Here is an 18,933-nt window from a genome sequence, read left to right as displayed (position 1 = left end):
TGAGGGAGATATCTGTTCCTGCTTACTCGTCGTTAGCATTTTCTGCTGCTGGGCAGGTAGTGTTCTGTGGGTTCATCAAAGCTATACTGAAGACAGATGTTTTATCTCCTTCATCTCACTCTTAGAAGTAAAGCAAATACTTGCATTTCAAATGTTGAACTATTTCTTTGAATCCAGGTCACTTGAAAGTTGCCTGATTCTCCAGCATTCTACCAGGCGATCTGATGTCTAGACTACAATCCCTCATGTATTTGAGATTTTTCTTTTTACAAATTTGATGCAAATAATAACAGTATAATCAGTGGAAGCATAACCACTTGGTCTCTCTTTGTCTCCATATCTCATGAAAGCTGTCTTGGGGCCCATCTATTCCCTGAGTTATGAATTATGAATCACTGCTAATAGGCTGCTTCTCCCTTGTTTAACTTAGTGTGGCTCCAGGCTTATCGCTGATGGTTGCTTCTTCTTGGACTGCCTACCTCAGTGCTGATCACCAGTATTATTCCTCCCTTCACTGTGTTATTGTCTCATTATTGCATTACTGAGGCAGGGGCTTCAAAAGCTCCGGGAAGACAAGGTAGACTGAGTCTCTGTCCAAGTGACCTTCCCTGAGGACTTAACCCACACTGTCCCACCTTGGTGCTGCATAATGGATGAAGGACAGACATTGGGCGGGAGGGGAGAAATGGGAGCGATGGGCCCTTATTACCTTGTGATTAATTTTTAATGAGGTAAACAGGTCTTTCCAGGTCACCTGCAACCTCACACACCCATGGCAGGTGGTGTGTCTTCTCCATCGTCTGCCTTATTGCTGCCCTCTTTGACATCTTCCATGGCTGCAGGGGCTCCATAGTATAATTAGGTCTCACTGTCATTGACAGAACGTGTGTCATTTCCCACAGAGTCCCTTCTCTTTCCTTCAAGTTAGATGCCATCAATTATACAGTGGCCAGAAGACCTTATTAGCTTTGAGCAACCTTTCCCTCACTCTTCCTCTTGCTGCCTAAGTTTCCAGCAGTGGGTCTCTACAAAATCAAGTTAATGTGCATTGTTTCATTATTAATTAATTTACGTTGCACATAACAGCTCATAAATTTGAGTTTAAACAGGTTGTTTGGTGGAAACCTGTTTTTGAAAACATCCAGTCCTCTTGCAGCCTGTGATTCTCCTCAACCTTGTGGCTGTAAAATTCAGTGCTGGGCTTCACTCATGTATGATAAAGTCACATTTTTTTCATCCCAGTATATGTTAAATGACAGCAAATAAAACTGAACATTGTTATGCTCTAATGGAAATAAAAGAGACTCCTTCAAGCAGACGTCTGGTTCCAGAGTGGCAGAAATTGGATGACAGGCGAGGATGCACATACGGGGTGTCATCTGGGAAATCAAGACCGCTCAGTTCACTTGCTCTGAAAGTCAGTGAACAGGTACGCCTTCGCATACGAGAAGGTGGAGAGCTCCCACAGCAATTCCCTGCAAAGCCTGGGGAGGCTGTGAAGGAAGAGAGAGGAAGAGAGAGAGAGTGTGACAGCAAGGTGAGAAAAGGAACAGATGGAGAGATGCGGGGAATCTACATTTACAGTCATTTAAAACAGGTGCTATACATAGTACAGCTTTCAACCCATCATCTCATCTAAATGATATCATTACAGCCAGAAGTCATTAAAAAAAGATTGTTTCCCCTGGACTGTATAGATTCCCTCCCTCTCCCCAGGGAGCGGGGATGAAAATGAATTTAGGGCCCCTCAAGTCATTGAATTAGCTTTTTATCACCCGATAGCCGTGCTACATATGTGCCATTTAGCTGTATATAGGATTAGAGAGGATCTTTTCTGCCTGACTGGCTACCAGCTCTCAGCAACAAGATGAGGATCATTTCCCTTGCTGAGAAAAGCTCCACTCAGCCTAGACGAAACACTCAGCACACACACCCCACTGGTGTTCGGTATGGATATTCGCTCACATACCACCATCTTTATCAACATGTGGGGGATTTGAGACTGGATAAAACATACATGTATGTCCCTGAAGAGTGTTTTATATTCCTATGGCATTAAAATGGCTTTGCATCATTATTTCGAAGTTTGCTCTGGACGTTTACTGAGAAGCTTGTTTATGATTCATTAAGCAAAGGAGAAAACCTTAATATTTTTCACATAAGACCTTTATTGTTCTCCAGCACCATTACTACCTGCAAAGCCCTGTTTGATCAGTCGAAGGGGTCATATTCTGAATTAATAAGTGTCACGCCATCCTCCACACAGGCTCTCATGGTGGATCTTTTGATGCACATTTCTCTGCCCTTTGAAGCTTGTGTTTTTTTCCTCAGACTGAGGGCTGGATGGGTGCTGTGTGGAGCAGATCCTCCTAAGCATTTTGTTCCTGTGCTTATTTGAGGAGGTTCTGCCTGTTAACATCAAATTCTTGACCGCAGAACGGCTGGTAATTGACATCAAGTGTACATTTGGTATCCCCAGCAAACTTTAATCTAGAGATGGTTCCCTGACACAACTGTTTGATACAGTATGTCAGGTTTCCACTTGGTGGTCCCCGTCGGAGCAGTTGAATGGTTGATTCAATGACTATGAATTCAGTCAGTACATTGATTTACATATCATCTAAATGTATTTCTCTCATTCCCACTATGACAATAGGGTCACTGACAACCAAACAAGTTTGCAAGTTCTTGACAGCAGGATAAACTCAAAAATACTAATCTCCTAATTCTTAGGATTTTCCATATTGACAGCATTGGTACAATGATTTTGTCAGCTATCACCATTCTATGATCTTGCATTCACTAACTGCTTTTCTGTAGATTAGTTTTCACTGTGATTAAATGCAGAATACCCAGTTCCATATCCACACACAAACGATTCACTGCATGTATTCAATGCTCTGCAGTTCACGACAGTTAATTCTGAACACATGAATAGTTGTTGTTGTCCATTTTCTTAATGTTGGCATCCAATTATCGAAACGATTGTGGCATGACTAGCGGAGAAGGGCATCAGGGATGACAGTGTTGGACAACAGTGTTGGGTCGTATCTCTTGAAAACAACACCTTTTTTAGCTTTCTCTGAACAAGCAACTTCTGTGACAGTTCTGTGACATGGCGTCTATTTGGCAACAATTGTAAACATGGTAACGCTAAAGAGGATTGATGTTGTCTCTTGGCCCCACGTTCCCAATCACCTACAGAATTAGGCAAGTCAAGGCAACAGTTTTTGACTCAATCAATCTAAATCTTCAGCCATCAGGAATAGACATTAAAAGAACACGACCTGATGAATCCTATTAAGCTGGGCAGACTCTGTAAAAAATTTAGAATTATAATTGTTGAATTCCAGATGACACAACGAGGAAATCGTCTGTGGTCAGGTACAAATATAATAGTGTATGTCCAGCTTTAGGCTGTGGTGAGTCTTCCTGCTATGACAAGTTTGAATTACCCTCTGCTGCTCCAAGTTGTACCTGTATTATAGAGGTTACCCTCAACAAGAGGCAGAGGTAGCACACAACTTGTTAAGCCCTGAGGCAAATTGTGATTTGGGAATGGGCTATACAAATACAATTTGATTGATTGATTGAGGTCAACTCAGATACTATTGACCTATGCATAATCCATTTCTCATGTTGGGATTCCAAAGTATGTTTATTGCTATGAAATCCGGGTATATTCCAATTCTATGGCGAAAATCCAAGAGAACTTTAAACTGTAAAAGTTCAAAATCAACTTGTTTCAGTGGAATGATACAGTAACTTAATTAACACAGTCAGGGTGCAAAAATATTTATCGTCAATTTCTCAAAAGCCGAGTAATTGCAAACCATCTATCATCAAGCGAGCTACTTAATGGTATATTGCACAATCCATTCAAGTGCTCTAGACAATAGTGATGTAGATTTAGATTGTATGAATCATGGACTGTATATAAGTAGGGACGATATGCTGGCTGTCTTTTAGGTCATAAATATGGCCTCCTCCATATTAATGGATTGGACATATGGGAAACTAAACATCCCATACATTTTTCTCAAAGATTGCCTGCTGTGACGAACTGGTGATTGGTCAAACACTGACATCGACAGGACCTTACTTTATTGGCTCCTCCCCCAGATTTTGGCTCCTGAAACTCCAGAACGCAGCGCTCTTATCAAGTATATTTCATCCTCATCTCTCAATAGTGGAAAGAAGTGCAGATGTGTCATCCATCTTAATTTACAGTCTATGGTTTGAATAAACTGTGACCTTACTATTCAGTTCACACTCAAGCTAACTAGCATGTTTGACAGCTATGACTGAGTAGAGCGAGAACGTTAATTGTTAATTGGAGTAATTCAACTAGCTCCACTGTTGCCACTATGTTAACAAACGCTAAGAATTAATGAACTAATTATACTGGTTTCGCTGTGACACATGTGACTTTTTATAAAAACCCTAACCACCATAGAATAAACGGACAAGTCAACATTTTAATGTTTATATACACTTTTTGGGATCTGTCTCACGGATTTTAATTTGTTCGTATGATATGATAATGTAGGCCTTGGTAATATCTTGGTCACTAACTACTATCTATCCATCTTGCTTTCCATTGGCTTGGCTACTGCAATTTGCAGCAAATGGTCCAACCCCAACCCCCCACCCCATGTCTTTCTCTCAGTCACTCTCCCTCGTTTCAGCCTTGAGGCGTCCTGTTTCTTCAGCTCCTTCGCTTTCAGTCACAATGCTGTGGAAAGGGTGAATGGGTGGGGGGCATTTAAGAGAGCAGTAGGTGGGAGTGGAGTCTGACCGCATAGGGTCTACTGTTTAAGAGAAAGGGAGTTCTCTCTTTCACTCCCTCTCTCTCTCTCTCTCCCTGTCGCTCTACGTCTCTTTATCTTTCTCTCTCACCCTCACCCTCTTTCTCTCTCCTCACTGGCTGCACATCAGCCGGCTCTCTAGGTAGACTCGAGTAAACACTCTACGAGAACAGAGGGAAGAGGGAAGATGACAGAGCTGTCAGCACTCTGAGAGATACAGACTGGTGAGAACATTTGCCAGGGCTGCCTGATAAGACTCTACTACTTCTTAGATTTTCCAATCAGATGAGAGGCTGTGAGCATTGTGTGTGAGGTAAGTCACCTTCTTTACCTGCGTGGAATGACTGTGTTTGAATGGTGAGCAGGGTGAAATGGCTGAGCGCCTTACCTTATTAAGATGAATGAGAAAACTGAATTGCACAGCTTGATAAATGTTTAACTTCAACCACATTCTCTTCGCTTTTTTTCTCACTTTCATATAAGTTAATGTTAAAACTTTCAGATTACATTTTTTCGTAGTTTTTGTAAAATTTGATGTAGGGATGCAATTAATTGCTATTTCCATTATCAATGTGTCTTTTGTAGATCAACCGTTTAAGGGTTATATCTTTCAAATGTATAATTTTGTATCAATATCACTATCTGAATATAAGCACAATCAAAATGTGACAATTTGCTTGATAATTAACACATTATTAATTAGTGAACTGTCAATTAATTGACTGTATTGATTGTGACCTTAGATGCTATATTCCCACTCCAATGAAGAGTATGGGTGCTTAGCAAATAAAAGCAGCTTCTGTAATTCATCCTCATGTTTTACAAGAGAGGACTTCAGAGACTGGCTTAATTTGGCTCTTTACTACATGCACCTGGGTACCAATTATGTTTTACTGTCAAAGTTTTCCTCTTGCCGCCTATTTTCCATTTATTACCAGGGCAGTTAAAAAAAGACTAATGTCTTCAGAGATGGAAGTCTGTGATGATCTACTGAATTATTCTGCTTGCATTAGGGCTGATGCTGAGCTGATGGGTTTGCAGTGGAGAGTTAGTGTTAATGTGTGTGTGTGTGTGTGTGTGTCTGTATGTGTGGGCTGCTTGTCTGTATAGGTCCAGCTGTACACTTTATGGTTGCCAGCAGACAGACAGTAGGCTTGTGTAACCCGGGAGACAGACAGCTGCTCGGTATTAGATGCCGCTGGTTGGTTCCTCTCCCAGATCTCCAGCATATATGTTGCTGTAAACTGGCAGCCTCACCGGCACGTGTTACGTGCGCTCACACCCACACCCAAACACACACACACACACACACACACACACACACACACACACAGATAAGCGCTCACCATGTGCTTCCCAGTCTCTTATCTGCATGTCAGCTTCATTTGTTTGTCAGCTGTGTCTCATGGGGAGACAGACAGATACACTGAAAGATATCAGACAATTTGACAGAGATGATGTTTGATGGATTAGTAAGTGAATTCACTGACACAGGGTTTTGACAGCCTATTCTTGATTGCTGCCACTTGCTTACATTTTCACTATCCATATTTTTTTTCAGATTATTGCTTCAAATTTATTTTAGGTATAGAAAACCAGAGTAAACAGTGGCCTCTGTGGTCACAAGCATCAATGACAGGATACATGTCACATATGGTGTAACAGTAACACAAGTAGTGAAGACTCATAATAGACATGACTGAGTTAGTCAACTAGTTAGTTATATCACATACACATGAAGATATTTATGAAACATAACAGAAGGCAGACTTCGAACCACATTAAGCTAAAGGCAATACCGGACCAGACAAGGCTGAAGCATGAATTTGTGGTCTTTATATTGTTGTCACTGCTCATTTCAACTTTTAAGAGAAAAAGTCTGCTATTTCTGCTTTCAAAATGAGTCTTGCTTTGAAGATCTCTGCCTCCAATCCTACCCTCAGGGTGAACAGAACTGCTTTTAGATTTGGAGTCCAAAAATCTCAGCTGGAAGCTTATGAAATTATTAAATATGGGTCAGCAGAACTTAAAGACTGGGTTAATCAGAATTTATGGCACGTGTCATGGATTTACACAGTATCGACCTGAAAGTGATTGATTCAATTTGTGTCCTCGTGTACATCGCAGCGTGAGAAGGTTTGGACGGAGGTAGAGAGGAGAGGGGGGGGGGGTGTATGGAGATGTGAGGTGGGCTGTGACAGAGGAGACCCGCAGGATACCAGGGCATCGTGTGCTGGGTGGTATTCGTGTATGTTGAGGAGTTGCAGACACAATGAAGTAGTCTGGCTGCAGCTTCACATGCACTGCAGGCATCTGAAATATCTTTTGTTTTATTATTTTAAAAATTTTGTGTTTTACACATATGTCAAGCATGGGTTTGTGCTCACAGGACTGCCTCCTCATAGGCGCGCTACCCGACCCTAGGCAGCAGTGCAGGCTTGGTGCATTAATGTTTCATGATACTTTGGCTGCGCATATGACTAGCCACTGATAGTGACACTCGGCATAACGATGAGTGGGAAACGTGCCTTTGTTTGGACAGCTGTGAGCTCCCAAGACTCTGGGCCCTACAAAGCTCGCTGAGAGGGTGACTGTCTTTAACCCCACTTAGCTCCTCCACTGGTGATTGAAAGCAAACAATAATTGTGCGTATTCATGATGACCCAAGCTGGGCAAGACTCAGGGGAGATGCAGAGATGTATTGGTTAAGCTAAACTAATGTCAACTGTAATTCAGGCTGATCCAAACACCAATCCCTCTTCTTCCTTTTGTCCTTCTTCTTCAGCATTGACACTGGTTTCTGGTGAAATGTCATATTGGCTCAAGATGATGTAGTGTTCACTGAAATTGTTGACATAATGTATGGGTACAGCTTTCAGAAAAATGTCAACTGGACTGTGTTTTTCGAACGACATGACCACCTGTGATCCAGATGGTTCTCAGTACGTGTAGTAAAACCAATGACACATACAGTACAGTGAAACTGAGGATATATTGTTCAGAGATGACTGTGGCACTTGAAGTTTTAGTATATTTTTATACAAAATAGTTTTGTACAAATGATATTTATACAAAAATGATTGACTCTCAGAGGATGACATTCCCATCGGCCTCAGGAGTAGGTTTTCTTTGTGTTCATTCTCAACATTTTAACACTCTCCACATATTAATCATGCTTTGTACAATTGATGTATTGAGAAATAGTCCACCCTCACAGATGTGTGAGAATATCTGCAATCCTTTTCAGAAGGAATTTTACCATATTTGGAAAATGGCTAATTTTACAAGAGAAGGTTTAGATTTTTTTCCAGGATCTAGCCTTTAAATTCACAACATCCAATTACGGAAGACTAATCCTTTTGTGTCTAAATCCAAGATTATTGACTGAACTTGACAGTTGGCATCACAGGGCAGTATGCTTTCATTTATCCACTAATTTAGAGTTAAAATAAATGATTAAATGACTAATACTTTACAAGTGAGCGTATTTTCCCCACAAAAGTCACCACAGTCTTTCCCGTGTCTCAGTCTGCCCCAGTTTTATTAGACTTCGCCACAGAACAAAGACCTCCCTCAAACAAATCCAGTCTTTTAAGCATCCCAGATGGTTTTTAATGCTCCTCCGATGTTAATGTGTGACGGGAAACAAGTGGAAGTCTTGAAGCTGTGGGATCCGGGATGCCTTTGTTTTGCCCTGCTCTCCATTGGGGCAGCCAATAGATGAACGCATGTGGTAGGTACTTCATTTGAATACTTTACCTCCACCAGTAACTTCGCATATTGGAATGCATAAGCTATAATGTTCTTGGACCATGATGGGGGGCCCTTTTTGAGAAAATTTAAATTGGGAAAAATGGTAAAAACTGGGGGAAGCCAATGAAGAGACGACCCTGGGGATTCGGGTCATTAGGCTCATACAAGTGTCTGAATGGAAGGCACTCCCAATTTGGACACGGAACACGCTTCAGGCTTTCATCACAGACAAGGGCAAACAGATGTCTGAGTATCACAGCCAACATGCATGCTTCCATTTCTAGTAGAGAGAAAAAAAAAATCCTTTCCATCCTGTTTGAATGGAAATAACCAATAAAGCTCAAGTGCAAAGTGCGTAAATATGCAGCATTTGAAACTTAAGAGCTCCTGAACATGTTTACTCAGCATTCTTCCTTCAATGTCTTAATTCACTTTTCTAGTCCTTCAACAACTCAAACATGCCACATAGGAAGGCTGGATTTACTATCCTCTAGTTAAAAAAATATCCTACCTGGTACATAAATATAAGATTCCAGGCAACTCTGCGTCACTAAATATGTTTCTTAGTGGTGACTTTCAGTTGACTCATTCGGTCTGTTACATTTGCCCACTCCTCATGTTAAGTATGCTGTTGGTGAGGTTCAGGTTCAAAAGCTCACAAGAAGTGACAACCATGCAAAATAAGCCAGCCAACACTCTGTTGAGATTGTGAGGAGACTGTGCTATCACCTTGCAGCTCATTACCTGAGCGGGAAGGTGTTAGTTACATGGTAAGTTAAGACACGTCCCAGAAGCTGACATCAATACCTCTGTGTAATTTAACGACACGGGCAGTGGCCAGGGCCAATCAGATTTTTCTAGTTATGCAGTGCAGTGTAAATGCATAGGAGAGGAAGTAGGCGGAACAGAGGCCTATGAACTCACAACTGTCTGGAAAAATCAGCAGGTGGACGGGTAGTAAAGGCTGCCAAGCCTCTACACCACACAGGGGTTAGGCTAATAAACAGTAGGCCACCGGTACCCAGCATGTTAAAAACCTCATGAACAATGACAAGCATCTAACCCCTCCATCTGGACCCAGTGAGAACAGCAGCGAAGGAGGGAGGCACTGCAGGGGGAGCGCCATAAAGAATATTGATGGGCCTCGCATCGAGGCACGAGACAAGTCACAAAAAACTAGATTGAGATTTGACTGTCTGCTGTGTAACTGACCCAATGAGCACTGTCGTTGACTCAACATTCATCTCCTCCATATCTGAGTGTCAAAGTCGGAAATTGGTTTTGGTTGAAGAAACCGAGTTCTTTGGTGCAGTATCAGTCAGACATGTCAACTCTTGCTCCAAATCTCTCTGGCGGTTCTGTGAGCGTGATAGGACTCGTGAGCGTGATAGGACTCAGCCTTGGCAGAGTACTCTCTCTGAGTACCCAGATAGAGTGTTTCTGCCAGTATCTCAGATCCAGCCTCCCCGTCCGCCTTATCAGCCATGAACACACTTACCCCCACCATTCCCCCGTAATCTGTCTCATCGGATCCAGTGGGGTCACAGCTGAGAGCCAATGTGTGTAGCTCCGGTTTGATGAAACCAGTCTTCTTTCTCTGCCCTGAAAACCAGTGTATTCCCTATTTCATTTCTCTAACTATATGGGAAATAATGATAGTACAGGGAGTTGCAGTAAAAATATTGATGTGCTTTCTTGATTTCTAGTTATGACATTTTATCAGATTTGTCGAGTGCGAGTCGGAATAGAGGTTATAATTGTCAGGGCAATGGAATTGAGAGCAACATTTATCAAGGTATAATAACTGTACATTTCTCATTTTGTGTTATTACCTAGTTAAAACTAATCAACCTGCCTATCTCAAACTGTCATCAGGACATTTGCTAAAATAATCCCAATTCTATTAAGAATTTCTAAGTGGTTCAATTTTGAGTAAAATATGAAAAGCCATTTTAAAACTCGTCACTGCAGACTCCACTTCCCAAGTCGCTTTCTTGAAATAGGTGAAAATAATCTGATGATGTATTAACAAGGATTCAAAAATATTTCTGATTTCAGAAGTAATTAATTAATAAAATAATTCCTTACAACACCAATAATAGATTTTGGCCACTGGGGAGCTGTCTAGCAATTGGCTCACACAACGGGTTGAAAGGGGTTGGGTTGATGTGTGGTTATGATTTTTACTAGCATTAATATATTGATTACTTACTTGAAATTTGAATAAAGTTGTTGTCTAACAAAGCAGAAAATAAACTTAAAATGCTTAGATTCACATTTACATATTTGTTATAAACTGCTGCAGATACATTTTTTTGTATTATCTATGAATCCACTCACTGACTAATGAGTTTAACTTGAAACATGTTTGCAAATAGGTGCCTATTTACACGAGCAACAGACAGCAGAAAGCTGCCTGCTGCTGGAAGTGATGCCATGACAACAGTGCGATGAACCGAAACAGCAAAGTTATAGGACACAACCAGAGACAAACAAATGTGATGAGATGGAGATTTTCAACAATTAATCTCTACCACCATATTATACCTAAAGTATCATTTGTAATTTTTAACTTGAGAAGTTGGTTCCATTACCGAAAAATGACAGAAATGACCAATTTCAGACTTAGTTTTGACCATTCATGTCAGTGTGCACTGGACTGCTGAACCCAACCTGCCTGTGAAATATGCATCAGTCAAACATGGCACAACAGCAAATTTCCTGAGGAGGAGGCCAAGAGGAGGCCTGTCTTCCAATTAGCCGTGTCCTAATACCATGGCGTCACCACATTTCTGCCACGCTGTAATTGAACCACATCTTGAACTCAGCCTTGTCCTCCCTGCTCACCCCTGCTCCCTAATGAAATGAGTCGCAACTAATGACTATTCAGTCTAGATTTCAAAAACTGCAACTCTTCAGCAACCAAAGAGAGCAGTTTTGCTTCTATATGATGCTGGCTCTGTTTTGTGTACTTCAGCTCTACAGCGACAGCCACATTGGTCATAAAAAGCAGAAAGAGAAAAATGGCGTGTGTCTTCAGCAGAATGAGGTGATAAAATTTGAAAACCCTTTTCTCAGAAGCGGCAACAACTGCACCATTGATCATGCATCGAGCACTAAACTCAAGCTGTGCCTTTTCCCGGAAATTCATTCCTGTGTTTGATGATTATAACTCACAGCCATAGTGCTGTCCTCAGCAACTCGCTATCTCTTTGACCTTGGTGGGAATACACAATCCAAATCAATATTCACCTGCTTTAGCTCAGGACACACTGTATGTGTGAGGTTTCTTTCACCTTGCAGGCAAGTCGATAATAATATAAAACTTTATCAACAGATTGCAGTACCAGTGGATATGTGGCTCTCTGAGTTATGAGATCACTCTTTAAAGTAGAAATATAACCTTATTTCATGATTCTTGATGTGGAAGTCAGTGTCCGTGACTAAGGCTCATTTCCTGGTAAATTCCCCCTGTTACAATTTGACAGTATCTCAAGGTGAAAAGAGCCCCAGACAATAACCCTCCATTCAGTCCTTATAGCAGTGACCCAGATTTAGATTCTGTACCAAAGAAGGCAAGCTGAGTTTTTGTCATGGGCGACCTACAAAACTGGGGAAGCTTGATAAATTCTTCAGAATTGAAAAGGGAGACTTTGAATCCTATCAGACCTGTTTAACATACAGTCCTGGGACTTAAGTTGTAGTTGTGGTCATTGAATATTTACAGCTTTTACACACCAAGTGGGGCACACTGCTTCATTATTCAGTTTGTTTGTTTTCAGACGTAGGCTGCGGTGTCTGTTCACATTGCTGACTGTTCGCAAATCTTTCTTTCCATTTCAGAAGACACCCTGATTGCCTCTCCATGTTGGTCTACTTTTAAATGAACACTTTGCTGGAGACACTTGCCTCATGACACTTAATGGCCTTTTGTTTCTACACAAAAATGACATCTTCATTTTATAAAATCTGTACAAATATATGCCACTGAACTCTTGCTGAGTGACGGTTTTCTGTTGTTTGACCTGCCGCATGCTAGCGTCTCTGCATTTAGGTGAACCCCAGTTATGGCTCAGATTGCCAGCATTGGGGTCCTGGCTGAATTTGAAAGAGATTCTGACTCCTGCATAAGATATATGCAATACTCGCCAGTCTGAAAGTCGGCTCATCAATCTCCCACTGAATTGAAAATAAAACTGTCCAAAATATGGGAGACAGTAGGAGGAAAACATAACACTGGAGAAGTAATCATCCATCCAGGTTTTATTTATTTCAATTTAACACAGACTGTCCAAACGGGAAACAAGATCATTGCTAAGTGATAGACCACTATAATGTGACAGAACCTTGCATGCCATGTTGGACTGGAGGTATCCAGTAGCTTATGGGGATTTGTGCTGACTGGACTGTCCTGGTTTTACTCTGATCTTGATCCTCTTGGTCCTCCTTTGTGTGAAATAAATACATTCTCTTGATTTACTCAAGGATTATGCTTTTAGACTTACACAAAATGGCAGGGAAACAATAAGCACAACACCTAGGGACATGTGGAAAGAACTTGACATTCTTGATAGGATGGTGGGAGTTATTGCTACTTGAACTGGTTAAGAGAGACAATGTTTTTTACATTACACTAATGGGAATATCAGGGATGTTTGAAAGCCAAGACTTATATAAAGACTCTCAGGATGTCACTGTTTCTTTTGGACTTTGTACATGTAAGAGTTTCACCTTTTGTTAAGATTTGTGTATACCACTGACACACATTCATAGCTGTATGTTACACACATCATTTGCATTACTATTGATGTTGAATTCTTGTTAATGACACTTTCATGACTAGAGAAAATACAGCATTACACTTTTAAAACACCCCATCTTAACATGTTCCTTTGTAAATTATATGTGGCCTGACTGGAACATGCCTCTGCAGCCTCCACTCAAACAATCATGTTGGGGGTCTTTTTGTTACATTCACGTGGTTGTTGTTTTTTAAAGGTTATTTTGGTGCAATTTATACCTACATGAGATTCAAACCATTTGCTTGGTTTGATGCTCAGTCACAAAAGTTGAATTGTAGAAATTTGGGAGGTTAGAGGGATTGGGATAATGGAGACTGGAGATTTCTGTTGTAATCCTGAATCCTGACGACAACATTTGAGATTCTTTTTTACATGACTTAGGTCTTTACTATAACCAAGTAGTTTTATTAAAGGCTTAACTTAACCAAATCCCTAAGCATGGATGTAGCAGATCAGTAAGCAATAATTTCCAACATTAAGCTAAATTTGAATGATAAAAATAAATATTTCAGACTTGTTTATATGTTGAATCTTAAGCCTGATTAATGATCTTGTGAATTTAAAGTCAGTAGTGCATTGTATTTTATTGGTTCGGTAGGGTTGGGGTCAAGGGTTCAATGTCAGGGGAAGGGTCAAAGTTACTAGGGTCGGCTGTCTGATTTGTTACCCCTTCCCCCACTTAAATCCTAAAGCAATAAAATGGTAGAATGATCTGAACCCCTTTGACAGGGAGACGCCTAATCAGTTTTAAAATGGACCCCAAATGGATCTTTGAAGAATTTACAGCTCTCACTGTGTGAGGTATAAAACTTAGGGTTAGGGTTAGGGTTAGGGTTAGTGTCTCCCTTGTATGTCTTGGGAATAAGCTAATATGGATCAGTTGCACCAGCAGCTTTCCCCTGGTAAAATTCTGCTCACATTTGAACGCAAGACAGGCAACAAGCTTTGTTGCTGTTTGAGAAGCTAACTATAGAGCAAAACTAAGTGAGGGATTACAAAGAAGCAGCAGTCAGACTGTATCAAGCCCATGTCTGTGTTGCCAACAACCAGTTGCATTAGCATAATGCCAGGGCCACAGGGTGGGCATGAGAGAAGTCAAACAGAGGGATCAGCTCTGTGTTTCTCAGGGTCACACTCAGTTTCTCTTATTGTGATTGTTGTACTTCACATTAAAGATTAGTAGATGGCAGCTCTGGGGTGAAAAGGCCAAATCAAATTATTTCTCAGACTTTGTGGAAGTTTCTTTTCTTAGTTTATCGGTGAGTGAAGCAGAGTTTTGCCAGCGCCACAGATTCTCAGACAAAGCCTGCTTTGGTCTCTCGGGGTTGCCTCGCTCAGAGTTCCATGTTGAGAGCAGCCACCCTTCAAAGTGGGAAAGCCAACCATTCGCCCAAAACTAAAACCTTAACAGCAACTCAAAGCAATTTTCTGCCTATTTTGTGTTTTAATCCCTGGTTTGTGATGCTTGGTCACAGTGGTGTGTCTGTGTGTGCCTGTATGTGTGCGTGTGTGTGGGGGTGTGTGTGTGTGTTTGTGCTTGTGGCTGTGTCAGTGTGACATAGAGTGTTAGCAGCTGAGTGTGGGGGGGGGGGGGTGGGGTCTCTTTCGGATCCCTGAGGGCCCAGATCATCAGCTCTACCATTAGCACTTTTACAGTCTAGCCATCATGGAGGCGCTCATCCCTTCTTGTCAAATCGGGGGGGGGGGGGGGGGGGGGGTGATGATGATGATGATGGTGGTGGGGGGGCAGGGGGGTTGAAACCATGCGATCCCTCAAAGCTAAGCTCATCTGTCTGCCTGCTTAATCACACATCAGGTTGGGTTGAGGTGAACAAGCATCTCTTCCTGGAATATTACCTGCTGACTGACATACCTCCTCCCTGTTCCTGCCAGCAGTCATACATTTTCATATCTGCTTATCCAGACATTTTCATGTGGGCTGCTAAGAGCTGCTATTAACCTTTAGAGCTGCCAAGCTACACACTGGTTTTATGAGGGGTAGGAAATGATCGTTGTCAGCATCTCTGACAAGGAGGGGTAAAAGGTACAATTATATAAACTCAGCCTGAGACAGACACTTAAAAAAACAGGCATGGACTAAATGTTCTTAATCTCTCTTTTGGTTCCAGTAGTGACTGGCAACGACATTTATGTCTTTCACCACCTTTCTGCATTGAAATAAATGGAAATCTGATTATTATAGGAACAACAAACTTTAAGAATCAGTCCTCTTATTCGTAAATACCCCTAATGTTAGATGGAAAAGTCTCAGACTTTATACCTTCAACCAGCTTTGTATATTTAATTCAAGACTAAGATCAAACAGCAAGGTAAAACATCTGGTTTGAAGGTTTGCTTCTATTCCACCACCTCAGCACATTTTTTTCCACCAGACCTTTTAAAAAAATCATGTCTCAGAAGGTGAGCACAATAAGAATCATGTTACAGTACTAAAAGAAAACCCAGTGGCTTATGGGAAAGCAGTGCTGACCTGCCAGTTTCCAGGTTGCAGGAAACTTTGTGCATCGAACAGGTCTGTACAAACACAGATGGTGTAGGCTGGCATTAGTCTGTCAGCTACATCTGTGGTCTGGACTGTGGTGTACAGAGGAAGTTCTCCACTATACAGGTGTTGTTGGTGCCAGCCTGTCTCAACATGATTCGAAAAAGGAGGCTCCGAGGTCACATGCTGTCCTGGCAGAAATTGCTGCTCTAGGTACTCAGAGGAATTGTGAGAAAAATGCCCCAATGTCATACACTACCCTGCTCCACTAGGAGCAGATGAGCTAAAATGGGTCAAAGACACCAACAGGATTGGAAGTGGTCTTTTGTTAGGGGCAACAGATAAAGGTTAATTGCTTTCTAGTAGGATACTGTAATATTTCAATCCAGCTATGATCCCTATTGTGGATGTTTGTGTGTGCGTGTGATGGAATATGTTGTTTTTATCTCTCCCAAATCAAAAGGGCAAACCTGACAAATTAATATCCAACAGGATTCTATGTTAATTCCTGGTAAAACTATGTGACAGTGAAATGTTCCTACAAAGTAATCAAAAAGTGAAAAATGAATCTTCCTTATTGTAGGACTCAAGACCAGGAAACCCATTTGCTAGCTGAAAAGACTATTCTCCACTCCAGCTGCTTCTTTACCAGAAGACACGGAGCCAGGGTGTCATCATGTGGATGAAAGGCTTCGTTTTAGGCTGCATGACTGTGGCACTGCTGATTCAGCTTTCCACGGCCGGCCTGGTGAAGGTCATCCGCCATCGCCGAGAGACTCTGATGCCCAAGAAAACGGAGGAGAACCTCACTCTGCCCCACCCTGACCAGCCCGTAGTGTTCAACCACGTCTACAACATCAACGTCCCCTCCGTGTCCCTCTGCTCAGTGGATCTTGACTCACCCGTAGGCCCAGAGCTCAAACAAAAGCCAAACCCAATGGACATGCAGAACAGCGAGCACATGGAGCATACTGTGGATGGCGACAATCAGATTGTTTTCACCCACCGCATTAATATCCCCAAGCAGGCATGCGGTTGCAACAACCAGCTGCCAGACATCAAGGATATCCTGAACAGGCTGGAGATGCTTGAGTCAGAGCTGTCTAGTCTGAGGGAGCAGTGCAGCAGCGGGGCAGGATGCTGTGGAGCTCAAGTTACAGGTATAACTTTTACTGTATGCACTGTTACACTGCACTGTACATTTTTTTTTTTACTTTTTGTGAAAATGATCCTGTAAGTAAAGCTAGACATATCAGTTACTGACCAACTCACAAAGTGCAGCCGGAGTAGACCAAGTTGGTCCAAATCTCAACAAAATTATGAATTCACGCAGTTTGAATGGCCAGTTTCTGGCCATTCAAACTTGATCCAATTCATGATCTAATTTTCATGTTTGATTGAAAGGACTGCTCCCTGTATTTTGTGATATTGCTGAGGCCAGAGGTTGTGTGATACTAGTATGGTTTTTTTCATCACATTACAATACTTTGTAATCACTTGCCTCTTTTTACCTCACCCAAGGTGAAGTATCCACAAAACCCTACTGTAATGGCCATGGGAACTGGAGCACTGAAACTTGCAGTTGCACATGTGAGCCCGGATGGAAGGGTCACAACTGCACTGAACCTGAGTGCCCCAATGACTGCCAGGACCAGGGACGATGTGTGGACGGAAAATGTGAATGCTTTGAGGGCTTTGGTGGGGATGACTGTGCTATTGAGCTCTGCCTAATGGACTGCGGTGACTACGGCCACTGTATTGACGGCTCCTGCCTATGTGAGGAGGGCTTCCTTGGTTTGGACTGCACCCAGACCAACTGCCTTAACAACTGTCTGGGCCGTGGACGCTGCGTAGAGGATGAGTGTGTTTGCGATGAGCCATGGACGGGCTTCGACTGCTCCGAACTCATCTGTCCAAATGACTGCTATGACCGCGGACGCTGCATTAACGGCACCTGCTACTGTGACCAGGGCTTCACTGGGGAAGACTGCGGCAATCTCACATGTCCAGGCAACTGTAACAATCGTGGCGCTTGTGTGAATGGTGAGTGTGTGTGCCAGACTGGCTACATTGGAGAAGACTGCTCAAAGCTCACTTGTCCCGCAAATTGCAACGAGAGAGGCCATTGTTTCAATGGGAAATGCATCTGTGATCCAGGATTTGAGGGTGAGGATTGCTCGATTCTTTCATGCCCTGACAACTGTAGCAACAGGGGAAAGTGCATTAATGGAGAATGCGCATGTGACTTGGGATACCAAGGTGAGGACTGTAGCGAGCTGTCGTGCCGCAACAATTGCCAAGACCGGGGTCGTTGCATTGATGGACAGTGCATATGTAACAAGGGATACACTGGGGAGGACTGCAGTATCAAGACCTGTCCAAAAGACTGCATGGGACGTGGAGAATGCATTGACGGCAAGTGTCAATGCTTCGCTGGCTTCAAAGGTAAAGACTGCGGTGAGCTGACCTGCCCGAATGACTGCCTGGACCGTGGTCGCTGCGTGAACGGACAATGCGTTTGTCATAAAGGTTTTGCTGGTGAGGACTGCAGTGAGAAGACGTGTCCCAAGAACTGTCTTGAAAGAGGTTACTGTGTGGATGGTAACTGTGTGTGTTACGAGGGTTTCACTGGACTGGACTGCTCCACACTGACCTGTACCGGAGACTGTCAGAACCAGGGACGCTGTGAGAACGGAGTCTGTATCTGTGATGAGGGCTTCATTGGAGAGGACTGCTCTGAGGGTAAGACAGACCATTAATACCTACATTTTCAACAGGTACATATAAGTGATTTAACGGAATTCATATAACACATTACTCATGGGTATTAGGTGTCACAAAAGTCAGATTTTCCAAGTCAATACATGCTTTCAATCTGTAGCAATCATTCTAGGTAGGAGATGTACATCAAGCTAAGAATAACATGCTCAATATGTCATTATCCGGCAAAAAAATATTTGTATGTGTAATGTGTAAGTGGATTTATTCATACTATTGATGTTTTTGTCTATGACTTTTTGAATCAAAATTCAATATTCACCCTCCTTTTAGGTTGGTTTTGGCCTCC

At 42.2% G+C, this 18,933-nt stretch overlaps 1 protein-coding gene across 1 annotated transcript in view; it reads left to right on the top strand.

Annotated features, from left to right (window-relative positions):
- Positions 1-4,992: 4,992 nt before the first annotated feature.
- LOC133934111 (tenascin-like) overlaps positions 4,993-18,933 on the top strand; it is a 36,299-nt gene continuing 22,358 nt past the window's right edge. The window contains exons 1-3 of the mRNA XM_062381150.1: positions 4,993-5,121; positions 16,450-17,026; positions 17,388-18,608. Coding sequence (XP_062237134.1) covers positions 16,543-17,026; positions 17,388-18,608 — 1,705 coding nt within the window. The 5' untranslated portion in view covers positions 4,993-5,121; positions 16,450-16,542. The remainder of the gene's footprint in view (positions 5,122-16,449; positions 17,027-17,387; positions 18,609-18,933) is intronic.

Source organism: Platichthys flesus, chromosome 3 (assembly GCF_949316205.1).
Source record: "Platichthys flesus chromosome 3, fPlaFle2.1, whole genome shotgun sequence".
In the NCBI taxonomy this organism is placed as follows: Eukaryota; Metazoa; Chordata; class Actinopteri; order Pleuronectiformes; family Pleuronectidae; genus Platichthys; species Platichthys flesus.
Note: the sequence above shows the minus strand (reverse complement) of the source record. Positions and strands in the feature narration are given on the sequence as shown.